Source organism: Selaginella moellendorffii, unplaced genomic scaffold (genome assembly GCF_000143415.4).
Source record: "Selaginella moellendorffii unplaced genomic scaffold, v1.0 SELMOscaffold_37, whole genome shotgun sequence".
NCBI classification, from domain to species: domain Eukaryota; kingdom Viridiplantae; phylum Streptophyta; class Lycopodiopsida; order Selaginellales; family Selaginellaceae; genus Selaginella; species Selaginella moellendorffii.
Window position 1 is genome coordinate 1,006,437 of NW_003314298.1, and position 16,036 is coordinate 1,022,472.

At 41.0% G+C, this 16,036-nt stretch overlaps 1 protein-coding gene across 1 annotated transcript; it reads right to left on the bottom strand.

Moving 5' to 3' along the window:
- Positions 1–7,163: 7,163 nt before the first annotated feature.
- LOC9653714 (probable sarcosine oxidase) lies at positions 7,164–8,597 on the bottom strand. Its single transcript, XM_024683278.1, has one exon. It carries the CDS (start codon positions 8,571–8,573, stop codon positions 7,311–7,313), a length of 1,263 nt encoding a protein of 420 aa, XP_024539046.1. The 5' UTR covers positions 8,574–8,597; the 3' UTR covers positions 7,164–7,310.
- Between the last annotated feature and the right edge of the window lie 7,439 nt (positions 8,598–16,036).

Genomic DNA, 16,036 nt, shown 5'->3' on the forward strand with positions numbered 1-16,036 from the left:
ATTTTTTGCCATTGATAAGACACTTACTATTCTCATACTTGGATCTTATGATCCTCCTAGTGCATGATAGGGCATAACACATCTCACTCCTCACTCTAAATGTGTTTCATTCAAGCCTTTTGGACCATTCTTTGACTTTATAGAGTCATCCAACTTTTAAAATTTGCTTAGTCTCATGACCCCTAAGGTTTTAGCCTTTTAATGTGCCATTACACTTGAATATAACTTTTTATATTCATATATTATTCATAAGGACCATTCTCACATATGTTATTTCAACACTTGATTACCTTTTGTTCCATATAAATTACATTTGCCTCTTAGAACTTCTTTCAACTACACCCTCAATTCCTTGGGTTATTCTAGCATTTATTATAAGTAACCCCAACTACCACTTCAAGGATATATGTCCTCATCCATATTTAACCATCCACAATCATCACCTCCAATATCAAATTTATGAGTCATATCCTTGACTATATAAAGGTAATCTTATGACTCCTTCATTGTCTAAAAGTTTCTATCGTTTCCATGGTCCCAACTATGGTTGTTTACCACAACCACATTAGCTAATTTGTCAAGTTAAACATTTATATAGATCACTTTCTCAGCTTTTTAAGGAAAATTTTCTACTATTCCCAAGGTCCTAAAATCATTCTCTTATTAAGCACTTTTTATCCACCACATTACCTACATATTCATATATGAACTAAAGTGGAGAGCTATGTGTAAACAACCAAAGAGAACGACTCGAAAGATGGTCTATGGGATTCAAATATAGAGGGAAAAGGGCCCATGAATAAAAGTGCACCCCCTTTTCCAATCAGTTAATGGTCTTGGGATATTTGGGGTTAAGCGTCCTTGGGTTTGAATAGTATTGGGCTGGGTGACCTCTCGGGAAGTCCAAACTCAGGAGCTGACATTTGGTATCAGAGAGGTCTTGGGTCCGACTCTTGGGTCTGACTCTATTGGTTGGCTAGGGGAATCATACCACAAATTGATTGACATCTGGCTGGTCCAGTTTGCTCCCACTGGGCTCAACATGAGGGGTAGGGTGTCAAGAGAGCGGGGCTCTCAAGAGAGCTGCGGCTCTCAACTTCCGTTCACGATGGTGTGAACTTGCAGGGAAGCGTGGTGGATTATAAGCAACCAAAAAAATCATACCACAAATTGATTGACATCTAGCTGGTCCAGTTTGCTCCCACTGGGCTCGACCTGAGGGGTAGGGTGTCAAGAGAGTGGGGCTCTCAGGAGAGCTGCGGCTCTCAACTTCCATTCACGAGGGCGTGAACTTCCAGGGAAGCGTGGTGGATTGCAAGCAACCAAAGAGAACGACTCGAGAGACGGTCCATGGGGTTCAAATATAGAGGGAAAAGGGCCCATGAATAAGAGTGCACCCCCTTTTTCAATAGGTTAAAGGTCTTGGGATATTTGGGGTTAAGCATCCTTGGGTTTGAATAGTACTGGGCTGGGTGACCTCCCAGGGAGTCCAAACTCAGGAGCTTACACTATACCCTTTCTACAAGCTACTCCTCGAGGGTAGATCCACTTCTGGGGCATTCCAATATTAATCCTCGAGGGTAGATCCACTTCTGGGGCATTCCAATATTAATATTAAGTGGTGATATATTTTACCACTAATAATAGCTTGACTAAGGAACAAGTTGTAAGTGATTATATTTTTCATTTAACATTAATCACTTAACCATACATTTGACCACTTGGAGGAGTCTCACTCATAACCTCTGTAGGTCCTCATCTATCTTAGGGTACTTGCTTAGGCCCAAATGTAATCTTGAGACCACATCAACCTCACATTTAGTCCAAGTGTTTCGCATATTTAGTCTCACTTCCGACACCCAAAGATACCATAGTGTAGCGCATGTGATCATGGGATGAGATTTGGATATACTATCACTGTGGATCCTTGGAACCTTGGGGGATAAATGGGGATAAAATAGCCATTAAGAGCTCTCTCATCAAGCAATTGCCCTTTTTCCAGTTGGCTTAAGAGGAGAGAGATAAAGTGTGCTATAGTTAGTATTGGAGCAAATGGCACGGGTTCGATTCCCATTGATTAGTGGCTACTTAAAAATATAATATACCCTTGAGCAAGATATATTCCTACCCCTAAATTTAAAATTGTACATATTGAGCATCCATGTGTACGTCCTTCCTCTTGTGTGAAGTATCCATGGACGAAGGTATCCACCGTAGGACTGCGGTACAGGTGGATGACTAGTTGTCTCACATGGAATAGCTGGTCTACACAATGGAAGGATTAGTAGATTCAGTTCCTCTTGTGTGAAGTATCCATGGACGAAGGTATCCACCGTAGGACTGCAATACAGGTGGATGACTAGTTGTCTCACATAGAATAGCTGGTCTACACAATGGAAGGATTAGTAGATTCAGTGCGGGAATGGAGGTGCTGGTTCCCCTTGGCTCAGTAGAGGTTGTTAGTCAATAGTCAATGAGGACATTGACATCTCTGAAGGGGGGTGAGTGTAGCACATGGGATGAGATTTGGATATACTGTCACCGTGGAATAGCTAGTTTACACAATGGAAGGATTAGTAGATTCAGTGCGGGAATGGAGATTCAGTGCGGGAGGACATTGACATCTCTGAAGGGGGGTGAGTGTAGCACATGGGATGAGATTTGGATATACTGTCACCGTGGAATAGCTAGTCTACACAATGGAAGGATTAGTAGATTCAGTGCGGGAATGGAGATTCAGTGCGGGAATGGAGGTGCTGGTTCCCCTTGGCTTAGTAGAGGTTGTTAGTCAATAGTCAATGAAGACATTGACATCTCTGAAGGGGGGTGAGTGTAGCACATGGGATGAGATTTGGATATACTGTCACCGTGGAATAGCTGGTCTACACAATGGAAGGATTAGTAGATTCAGTGCGGGAATGGAGATTCAGTGCGGGAATGGAGGTGCTGGTTCCCCTTGGCTCAGTAGAGGTTGTTAGTCAATAGTCAATGAGGACATTGACATCTCTGAAGGGGATAAATAGGGGATAAAATAGCCACTAAGTGCTCTCTCATCAAGCAATTGCCCCTTTTTCAGTTGGCTTAAAAGGAGAAAGATAATGTGTGCTACACATAGATATCTCAACCTATTTCACTCTTGTCTCATTAATAGTCTAAGACTATCTGCAACACAATCTTGTTTTTATAAAACTAGGCCATCTATCCATGAGTGGTCTGTAAGCTTTTGAATTTAGACTTCCTGGGACGTCACCTAATGCAGTACCATTCAAACCCAAGAATGCTTAACCTTAAGTATTTCAAGATCCTTAATGAATTGAAATAGGGGGTGCACTCTTATTCATGGGCCATTTTCTTTTATATTTGAACCTTTATAAATTGTCTCTCGAGTCGTTCCCTTAGTTACTTACATAGCCATCCCATAACCACACTTTAGCATCTTTAAGATGCCCCAAGATATAAGGAACACCATCCTTCAATATCCCTACTTCAGTCTCCACCAAATCCCCTCCATCTATAGTAGTGCTTACAAACACCATTACCAATCTAGGGCTCGAAGGCTCATCCATTATACCCCATTAACCTTTAGGACTTCTTCACCACATAAACATACTCTTGGTTACTAAGTGAGAGGACCACTCCTTTTTCTTTCCATAGTTTAAGATTTTGGGACGACATTTTAAAACACCACAACCCAATGTGAGCCTCGTAGGTACTCCCCTCACCTTCCACCACTAAAGTGCCCTAACTATATAGCTAGAGCAAGGTTCTAATGAGCCACAGAAGGTATCCAAGTAAGTAGTACCACTCACATTTGGATTAAAAGCATTGATTATCTTATTTCCTAAAGGAGCTAAAGTCGACTCTTGAACAATTCACCCACTTGTCCATTTGTGTTCACTTTAACTTTGGACTCTACAATAGTTATATCATTATCCACCACATGAGTGTAACCTTCCTTAGTTATACTAACCTTTCTTAGCCAAATTAGTTCCATTGGAGTCCTTCCCCTCACTATCCCACAAGAACTCACTAAACCCCTTAAGCTTTGGGAGATGATTGCTTTGGGCTTTCACCTCCAGATGGACTCGGGCTTCAGATTCGGACTTGGACTTAAACTTGATCTCACGGTCTCAAACTCAATTTTGGTTTCGAACTCGGTCTCAATCTTAGTCTTGGTCTCAGTCTTAATCTTAGTCTTGGACTCCTTCTCAGACTCCATCTCGACTCCATCTCAGATTCCATCTGAGACTCCTTCTTGAACTTCATTTTAAACTTAGTCCCGATATTTTCATGTGTCACGACACTTACCATGTGTTAGTTTCTTTTATGTCCCTTTCTAGAGACTCACTTATTGATCACTTCGTGCTCTTTCCTTGAACACTTCATTAAAAATTTCACTTGACTTTTTGAATTAAAGCTTTTAGTCTAAACATATTGGACTTCCACTTTAGCCATTAGCATATGGCACCCTTTTAGCCACTTTGGGGCTTAGGGATTTATGGTTTACACTCAACTAGTTCAAGTGGGAAATATAAAGGGAATTAGTAGTATCAATCTCTTGCCATTATAGCAATAATGAGAAAGTGTTTGTAAGAATTAGCAAACAAATATTTTTCAATACCCAAGATCATATTGATTAATGATTGCTTGTCATGATGGCTTGCTCCTTTCAATAGAAGATTTGATTCCCAAATACAAGGTTTTCATGGGTTTTTTCAGAAAAGGGATTGATGTTGTTGGATACATGCTCAAATCCTCAAAGAGCGTGTTAGCTAGAATTCATGAAATAGCCATACATGCCACCCTTAAATTTGAGCTATAGCATAAGTTAGGTACATTGCTTGATTCAAAGTATTTTGTGCCAGATCTTGATGAATATCTTGAAGGTACTGAGCACTAACTAACCTCTAGGAATTTTGACAGTCTTTGTGCGCTAAAGTTCTATGGATTGGTTGCTCTATTGTGGGATTTATCAATACTAAATGGTAATACACTTTAGTTATTTTAATGTTCATTCGTTTCCTTTCATTGTGGGAGATTTACACAGTTCTTAAAAGGATGTGTGCCAACTTTGAAGAGCATTTACAAAATGAGATATACAATTTCTTTTCTATTGCATATTGATTGCTTTGTACCTTCTATCATGCTAAGATAACTTTTCTTATATTCAAGTGATTCATATTATTTTCATTGATTTGATCATTACTATCAAGTTTTATTCCATTCATATATTGTGCAAATTCAGAGTCATTTGGAATGACATTTGTGATCCCTTTCCAAATTCACTTCTATAACACGTGTTACCATTCTATTAATCCAAACAATGTCATAACCACTGTGACAACTATTGCATACACAACTGAAGCATACAAATGGGCATTAGATGTGCAATTGCAAAGCACTGCATGCCATATCATTGCCACATTTGCCAGATCACTATTGCCATGTCAGCCAATTAACATGTTTTGATACATAAGCAAAATTTAGTTTTAATGTTTAGCTAGGGAAAGGGTGGGTGATTGGCAAAACTATTGCTACTGTGAGGTAGAGGACAGTGAGATGCCATGGAGGAAGCTCTACATGCAATGGGGATGCCCACACATGAGAATGTGATAATGCTTAATGGCTAAAAGTGGGCAATTTCATTGCTGCAATTGGTGTGGATCAGAGTAGATTCGATTGGCATTTCAAGAGCATATGAAAGAGTGTATCTAATCGAGAGTGTAAAAAAATATCTAGGGAAGATGATGAAATTACTAAAATACTAAGCAATTAGAGACGAAAAAAAATTTATATTAAATATAAAACCTTATTTTTAGTCTAGAGCTCACTAAAGGATGAAAAACAATTGATTGAGGGTCCATCTGGGGGGATCCACGGCTTGACACTTGATCAATTAAACAGAAGTAGTGCTAGACACTTAGTGCAATGCCAAACTCAGCCATGTCCTGGAAATACCCATGCCACTGGTCGATCTCTCTGGTGTGGCTGCAAGCTGAGAGGATCCGCTGGCTCGGGCTTACAAGCTCTCGCCCCTCATTCTCTGGATCGAACTTCTTGAGACTCCAGTTGAGCTTTTCCGGTTTGACACTGAGTGAAGCAGTGGATCTTCTGGAGACTCTACAGCAGTAGTGCGACCAGTGCGGTCTTCAGCTCGTCCAGCAGTATCATTATATCAATGCAGGGGGAGTATCTTTAGGATGGATCAGATCGAGGGGGGAATCCAGGTGAAACTCACAGTGTTCATATATATGTAAGAATAGTGAGCAATACACAGTGTGTTTTTCGTATACAGTGGCTAGGTTCATCATTCTTGACTGTCGAGAAAGAGAGTGATAAAGTGGAGACGAGGTCATGACCGAGAGAGACATCGATAAACTCGTCTATAGTCAATTAAAGGTTTACAAAGTGCTTTTTCCTGGTTCTCTTCTCGTCCCCGCTGCCAGCTGAGTTACACGAAAAAAAATTCTTCAAGAATATAGGAGGCAATGCTTCATGTCCGCATATAACTTCAAAAAGATGCTCGAGATCATAATGCACCATCCCCTACCTTCGCATATGATCCAGGATTTTGAGGAAAATCTTGTATGCCGTGCTTTACCTTAGCGAGATCTTGGAGCGCTGGAGTGGATCTTATCTGGCACCCTTCTCAAACCTCACACCAACTTTTCTTATTTTCTAGATTGCTTAAATATTTGTTTTGGAAATGATTAGTTTGCATTTTAATCTTTTTCTTAGTTTGCATTATTGTTAAAATAATTTGGCAGATCGTAAAACATATATAGATCAACATTGTGAACCTGCTCGCGAGTGGCGGCTTATGCCTGGAATGACATATGGTCTTGATGGAGATGATGCTGCCACGGATGGAGATCCAAAACTTTGTGTTATAAAACATGCTCTGGATCAAAAAAGAACTTTCAGAAGATGTCGCAGCTCTGCCTCGACCTTATTGCGGCATTTGCCAGTGGAGGTATTTGGATAGATCTGGGATCCCGTGCCACAAGGCTGGGACCAATGGCTAGATAGAAGAAGTCGAAGTGTCTGTTTGAACGCGATGATCACTGCCTAGCAAGGCTTGATGTTGATCTCCTGGAACGTCTTGATTGGAGGGAGAGATCGATCAAACTGACACGGAGAGGAACACAATTTCACGAGCGATCTCTCCAACTTTCGCTTTATTGTCGGTCTTTAGTTGATTGGAACATCTATTGTTCTTATGTAAATAAGAACCTGAAAAAAAAAAAAAAAAAGAGGACAAATTAATACATTAGAAGGTTTACAAAGTTTACAAAGTAGGATAGCTTTGATCAGAGGCTCAAAGTCGACAGCTCTTTCACCGGATCAAAGCTCTTCTCGTTGCCAAAGGCGCTCCTCTGGAAACGCTGCAGCGAGAAGAGCTCGAGAGGCACTTCCGGCGACGCCCCACTCTCGGCCAGATCCGCCATCACCTTTCCAACCAACGGAGCCATCTTGAATCCATGCCCGGAGAACCCCGCCGCCACCAGCACTTGCTCCTGGGTTCCCGGAAGAACATCCAGGATGAAGTCCTGATCCGGGGTCATCGAGTACATGCAAGCCTCCGCCATGGCTGGAGCATCGCACCTCACATTCTTCCCGAAGGCCCTCTCCATCCATGGCGACATGATCCTCTTGAGCTCCTCCACGTCCGGGATGTAGCAGCGATCGTCGGCATCGCAAGGAGTTCCACCATGAATGGAGGCCTTGATCAATCCCGGGAACTCCAGCGATGGAGTTCCATAGAAGTACTTCTCGTTGTAGAAGGCAAAGGTTGGAAAGCCATTCCCTGCCAGGAACTCTGCGTGCTTGGATCGATCACTTACTTCCCAGTAGGCGATCGTCGTGTGTAGAGGCTGGACCGGAAGAACCAGCCCAAAGTTCTCCTCCACGATCCTTGGAACCCATGCACCACTCGCGATGATACACTTCTTTGCCAGCACTGATCCCTTGCCTGTCGCGACCAGCACCGATTTCTCCCCGCGCGAGTCCTTCCATCCGGGGGAGATCTTCGTGACCCTGGCATTGTCGCGGACGATCGCCCCGTGCCTGGTAGCCAGCGCCAAGAACATCGCGCACGCCTTGGTGGCGCGCAAAACCCCAGCTTCTTCCGTCCACACTCCGATGCAGCCCTCTGGAAGATCGAGAATCCCTGCGATCCGGGGCTGCTTCTGGCGAAATCCCTCGCGGCCGAAGACCTGGTGGTGGATCCCGTGCTCCCGGCACGCCGCGATTAGCTGCTGGAGCCCTGGATGGTCGGCGGCACCGAAATCTAGCTGCCCTGTGCGCTTGTAGACCTCAAATCCGGCCTCCCGCTGAGCGGATTTCCAGAGATCCAACGCCGATCGGGCCATGAGCGTGTAGTAGCTCTCCGGATAGGTGAGGCGCAGCGTGCGCGACTCGCCGTGTGACGAGCCCCTGCGGTGCAGCAGATCGAATTGCTCCAGTATGATCACGCTCTTACCTCTCCGGGCGAGCTCGTAGGCGGTGCACAGCCCCATGATCCCAGCTCCAACAATCGCAGCGTCGAAACATCCCTCTAACGCTTCCTCCATTGCTCTCTAGAACCCTTACGAACGAAGGATTAGGGTTCTTTCATATCATTACGTCTCACTAGAGCTCTTAAGCGGCCACATTTCTGTCTACCAATGGCCATGCACACGTCCAAGCAGCAGTATTGAATTAAGTTTCTGGTGTCACTAAATTTGAAATTTTTAAGATGGCTTCACACAATCAGATATTCTGAATGTCAACAGTATTGGATTTTGGGTTGAGTTTCTGTTGTTGCCAAATTTGGATATTTTTAAAGAAGTTGCAGATGGGTATCAGTTGGAGAGAAGATTAGATATTTTGAATGTTAACAGTTTTCCTCTTGCTATGATGTTGTAAATGCTTGAGCTAGTGGCCATCGGAATGCCTCCCTTGTGACACTGGATGATGTGGGGATCCAACCATCTTAGTGCAAACTTGGATGAAGGTGTGAAATCCTTGAGAAAAACTAAGTCATCTTAATGGTGTTAAAAAAGCCTGACAATCTCATTGAACCTTGAGTTAGACCTTTTGTGCATAGATGTTCTCCAAAGCTACAAGACATTATTCATCCAGCTCCAAAAGCTCCCAAGCTTATGCCTGGAGCCACTCCACCTTTCTACCACATATCATGACACAAAGTGGATGGACAGGATTTAAATCTCCACTAAAAAGATAGCCTCTCTCCCATAGACCAGAAAGTGGAAAGCCAATGGTAAGGTCAAAATATGCATGGACTTTAGATGATTAAACAATGTTTAATCATGGTGGATCCACTGGATAGAGATAAGAGAGCATTTTGCAATCTTTGGGGTATACACTAAATCTAATTATGCAGTTTAAACTCGTCCTTGAACGACTTTACTTTATAATGCTCCTTTTGAGTGGACTTACCACCACTAGACTGTTGAGTTGCTCAAACAAGCTATTCAATTGGCATCAATCTTGTGGCCATCAATATACACAAGACTATTTGAGATCTTTGTCATAATTGAGGAGGCTAGCATCAACACAACAAACTGGCACAATGCTGGACACCCAGTTTGAATGAGCCACGAGAGGGATCACAAAAAGCTTTTGAATATCCATGAGATAAAAAGCTGAGTTATATTGCCATAAACATTAACAAACAGGCCTTGTGTTGTCAAGGAGTTTAATCTTGTGCATAAGAGTGTCCACTTAGGAGCTGGTTGTAATCCCGCATGAACACATGAAGCTCTAGAGCAAAGAAATTATCGCAAATGTAATTACAGGTATCAAAAGTTACCTGTTAATGAGTCTTTTCATATATTTTTTTATTACTGCTATAATAGTAGAAGATTGATATTGTTAGACCCTTTATTAATTTCCACCTAAGCTAAGAAACTAGTCTTTGTATGTGCAATTGGTTAGAAGAGCATAAGAACGAAATTTCTAATGCTATTAATTGGTCTTCAAAATGTTGTTCCATGGACACTACCTACTGCCACAAGTCTCTGAAGTGCCTTGCCAAACTTAATATTCACCATTGAGTTGGCAAGTCATTAGTTGCAAATCTCTCGTGAATTAGACATGCCAAGGCTTGAGTTCTTTTGGCAATTGCATAGCACTGATCATGGTCAAGTACTCAACCTCATTCCTAGATGAAGCTGGCAAATATATGGAGAGCTTGACAACTTACTTCTCTTGATCATTGATGATCCATACACCAATGTTGCCTTGTCAATATCACAGACACTAGGCTCCATCAAAACCATAAAATGATGAGTGTAAACTTCTCTAAACAAAGGAGAAAGGTCCTTAATGTTGTCCTTTACCAAGCTCAATTAGATCTCTTAGTACTCTATATCCAAAGTCATAGGAGGCAAGGTTGGGAGAGTTGGTGTTGGCTCTTGGGCTGGATCTTCATTGTAAAAGCACGTGCCCACTGAAGGGAGGTCTTTTAGCATGTTAAGTTTTTGATCTTTCACTATGCTAAACTTTTGATCTTCTTGAACCAACGCTCCAAAAATTGTTTAGCCTAAAAAGGTGGCAACGTGGAAAGATAAATTATAGGTGATGATGGCAAGTTTGTATGATCCAGAAACTTATTATGGAGGTCTAGATGCTTAAGAGATCCAAGGGAGAGTAGTCAAAGATGCTACCCTCCAAAACCTCCAACTTGAAGCAGCTCTAGAAAAATGATTAGGTCAACTGTCCTTGATGAATAGGGATGGACTCTTTCTAAACAGCCCAAGGCTATGAATATAGTGCAGACTCAAGTCAATTGTAAAGGTCTTGCCATCCAAAATTGTTGTAGTGCACAGTGCCAACATATTTATAATCCATCACCTCATGCCAAATGTGACCAAGGATGATGCGGTCATTCCTTTGAGGTGCCCAATTGATCATAACTTTTATGCTCAAAATTCATGCAAGGAAATGATATTGCTCTCAAAACTAGAGTTTAAAAGCAGTCCATCTATCGCAGTCCTAATGATCATGATTGACATGACCAAGGCACTTAAATCTAGCTAAATTGAACAATCCACCAACTCTTTATGTTCACTATGAGAAGCTGGGGGAGCTTGCAAGTGAGAAAACTGGTCCAGCTGGTTGGCCAAGCCTGGGACACACTCAAGCAAGTCACAAAGAAAAACCTAGAGCTGAAGTGTCAAAATTTACTCCAACAAGTGTGTTAGAAGTGTAGGTATAATATCTTTAAAAATATGTCAAGACTCCTCCTAGTTGAAAAGTAATAGCTAGAACTTAAGATGCCACCACAAATACTAGTAGAAAGGGGAATTGTACTATTGCTAAAGTAAATGTAGTTTTTGAGCTTGGCTGAGTCTATGTTTGCTCCATGTCAACTATGGTAGGGATTTGCTTCTTCATCCTACCTTGTATGATCGTTACAATGGTGGTTATCATGTTAACCCTTGCGATCACCTTGTGACGTCAAGGGAGCCTCAAGAGCTTTCTGCTAAAGCACAGTTTAGTAACCATTTAAGTAGAGACTTGTGTTGTCTGTAAGTGGTTATGTCATAGCTTGCTATTGCTTCCTAGAATGTTGCTCTAGATTTAACTTTTGGCAATAATCATTATCATAAGTTTGGGAATTGCAATGTGCTAATGAGAAGAGGCTTATATCCTGAAAGTGCAAAGCTCCTCTAAAAGAAACTCTTCTTGTTGTTGCTAGAGTAAGGTTTTACTCCAATACTTGATACATAAAATGGGTTTAATAATAATAAAAGTTGATGAATCACATTTTTTTGGAGTCCTCACTTTCAAACTCTATCAAATCATACTAAGCAACCTCATCTTTTGTTGATGATGGCATACCATTTACTTCTCTTCTAACACCCTTCGGTGTTGCTAGAGAAGGTATACTATTAGAGCACTTAAAAGTGGTGGTTGCTATCACTCTTATTACTTTACAGGACTTCAAATTTCTACAAAGAAATGGTGTTGTGCTAAAATCTATACACACATCACGGCCCCTTATATTGTCTCCAAGTCTACAAAGATCTCTCCCCTTGGTTAATTCTACCCTAAGGAAAATCTAGTTTTTTACCTTAAAAGGATGGGTTTTAAAGGTGTATTATTTTTATGCCCAGCTCCCTGGAGTGGAGAAGATTTCTTGGATCATTAGAGATGACATCAATATTGGCTATGTGATTGATTTCCTAGAGCAAATGCACCACCACACCATGATCATGAGCTTCAACAAAGGATCATTGGAGAGGGGTGGAGGAATTATTCTTGCAAGAGGGAGATCACTGCCTTCCAAAAGAGTGAGTTTGTGATGGAGAGGGAGGAGGTATCCAATCAATTGGTGATCTGTTATGTCTCTCTTGAGATATAAAAGTAGTAGAATATTTATTTTTCTACTATAGTAATAAAGCGTTATATTGTTGAAGCTCTAGTATGACTATGTCCATAACAAGAATACAAGAATGGAAGAGCTCACAACTAGTATCAATGATGGCATCTGAGATACTTCTTCAAAGTAGTTGTTCTTTTAATCATTGGTATTGTGAGCTTGATATTACTAGTGAAGATGGGTGCACTCTAGGCACAAAGGGAGAATCTCCCTTTATGACCCATTTGTGTATAAATAATAATTTATTTAGATTTATGTGATGCTATGAATTATTACTTAAGGGATAAACTCACTATAAACCTTCTAGAATAACTTATAAATGAAACTTGATGTATGAAAACCAAGGAGAAAAACTAAGATAGTAAGATAGCTATAGAAACAAAGATGGAAAGATGTATATAGGGATGCAAACAAATGTAGGCTAAAAAACTTTTATTGTCCCAAATGCATATGTTTACACTATCTTGGCTTTTTTTTTTCATTTTTTGGCTCCTAATATAGCAAGTTAAATCTAGACAATCTTAGAGAAGGAATCCATTAAGAAGTGGCTCCAGACAATTTGAAAGAAGGAATTCATTAAGAAATGGCTAACACTTAGGGTTCTTGGGAGGTTTTTGATACAGAAAAACATGCTTAAGTAGGACCCAATAAGAGTTGGTATGGTAAGAGTGGACCTTGGCAAAAGGAACTTGATTAAAGCCAAGGTAAAAATACTTGTGGCAAATTGTAAAAAGAACATTTATAACTTACACTATATTCCCAACTGAAATCATATGTGACCACATACCATTGCATCTACCTAATGGACACTTCAAGCCTTGGGTGAGTTTACCTTTAATTCTGAAAAAAAAAGTGGGGTTTCTAAGTAAGAGATGCACTCAAGGCTTGGGATTTAGAGGGGACAATCCCAACTGTGTGGCTTTTGGTGAGGTTCACTTCATACTCCCAGGTGAGTTCTTTCCTATAAAGAAAAGAAAAGAAATGCTACACAAAGATCTTACCTAATTTACTTTTCTTTGGTTTTGTTCTTTTGTTCTTTTGTAATGTTGGAAAGGATTCCAAATGTCACCACTATTGCCAAGCCAATTGTGCTCATTGAGAAGATCATCAAGATGGACAAACTATTATCACCCTTTATTGCTATTGCAATTGGCTTGTTAGAACCATCCTCTATAATTAATCTTGTCATAGTTTATCAGCCACTTTAAAAGGTTATACCTGACTTTTCTATGTCCTTTGTTCGCACTAGTGTGGCTTGCTCTTGACTACCATCACTCCCCCAGAAAGCAATGGTCACACATTAGTCAAAGTAACAAATTTACATTAGTCACATAGGACGGAGCTTGGGCTTTTTGTGTAAGTGGGAGTATGGGCATCCATGATGTGTAGAAATACACTTATAATTTTGGAAATGCTGTAAAAAGAGTTGAGAGTGAAAATTGTCTTCAAGATCATCCTAGTGCAGGATTACTATATGAATGCTATGATATGAGGGTAAGCCAAGCTAGGTATTGTGGTGTTGTATTGGATTTTTGCCTTATGGCTGAGTCTTTTGAATGTCCAGCTCCACAATGAGAGCATCACAAACATTAGTGAAGATGGTGCTGTTCTAAAGGTCTACAAGAGCATGGGATGCTACAAGAAAGTGACTAGCAAGGTGCTAGCAAGTGCCATCTTTGACACCAAGTTCCTTTGCATGGACTGGCTCAAGAAAAACTTGTATCAGACTAGCTACCATTGTATTCTATCTGGAATTTGTGAGCTGGGGGATTCAAACCGATCCTATGTGCTGAGGTATGACTAGTTAGGCTGTGTGGAGATTGATCTACTAAAGGTTAGTCCCAACAATACACTACTCACAAAACAATCTCTACATTCAAAAATTAAGCCCATACCAAGGATAAGGTTAAAAGCTTGATTTGACACCACCAACAATAATTGCAACCCAAGCTCAAGATCGCCCACATGCACAACCAGGTCCACCTCATCCCATGCACATGCATATGTATGGCCATTGCCATAAAGAATGAAAACGGGTTCTGCCGCACGACACAAGTGTAACGGCAACGTATGGCAATAGGTCGAGCAATAGAAGATAAACTCGAACTTGTATCAACCAACACAGAGAGAATAATAAGAGACCTCTTGTTATAAAAACGAGCTTGGAAAGTAAACACTGCATGAACTGGTCCCAAGTGAACCCCTTGATAATACTCCTGAAAGAAAGATGAAGGGGTCACTGACTTATTCGCGCAAGGTCTCTCTATTACTCGCGTGACTCCTCATTTCCCAGATGCATCTCAGTGTCCAAACCTTCCACTACAACAGCACCAACAGGACATTGTTGACACCAAGGTCTCCACCCAGGAAATGGAGGTCGCCAATCCGAAAAACGCCAACAATGCCGATAAATGTGACCAACTTCATCATATGCCTAACAATGAACATCATGGCCACGACCACATCCTCATCCTTGTCCTTGGACTCAAGCAGCAGCAACATCAACCTCCATTGGAACATGACCATCGCTCACAGGAAGTAGAGCGGAAGGATGTGCAGCAAGAAGTGGAAGAGGCGACGTCTCATAACATTATGCCAAGCAAAGAGCATCGTCAAGGGTGGCTGGAGCAACTACATGCACAAGTCCAACAAGATCTTGACGAAGTGCTGGCCATAACATTCTTAGCTTGATCCGCTCCGAGGCTCTGCACGAAGCAAAGGGCTTTGGAAACGAATGCCAGATTGCATCACTGACTCAAATGGCCCTTGACGAAGATGATGCAATTGCTAAAAGGCATTATTACAATCGTCAGCATGTCCAAATACATGTTTGAAGACATCCAGGAGAACACTCCAATCCCCACGAGTGGCTACACTCAAATCATTGTACCACTGCAGCACCGTCCCTTAGAAACACGTAAGAAACTCACACAAATGTCAAACATCATCCCAAAAATGATATGTGGCAGATCAAACTAATGGTACATATCATCCCTAGGATTCCCACGAAAGAACTCCGGCCGAACGCAAGGATTGGTACCAAGAGCAAGAGAAGTTGGACCACGTGTCTTGAATACTGCCATCAATTGAGTTTGATTATTCAATTGCAAGCGCATAGCATCAAATAATTGTACCAACTACTACTCCATAGTCAAAGGAAAAGATTGCTAATCTACCATGAATATGAATGAAAAGGAAAGAGTAAATGAAGAGAAATGACAAAAAGCTAGAAGGAAAAGGAGATCTAAACAATGTAAAAAGCTAAATCAAAACCAAACTTCTGAAAGGAAAGAATAAAAGAAAGGAAATAGAAAAAGCTAAATCTAGACGATACAAAAACTAAATTTAAACCAAAATCCCAAATCTAAACACTATTTAAGATAATTAAAAGGTGCCTTTCACCTCCACCAATGTGAGTGCATGGAATATAGAAAAGGGAATACAGAAAATATGCTTATCAATTAGCCCAAAAGCCTTAGATTATATATAGGAGTGAATGGTCCAGATTGAAACCAATCTAACTACTACCAAAATCCCACTATACTAATATTAGTATATGGCATCGTATCCATACACTTGCCTCTCACAAACATTTATATATTAAACATATAATGAGAATAATGTTTATCCCTTAGCACAGTTTGTAAT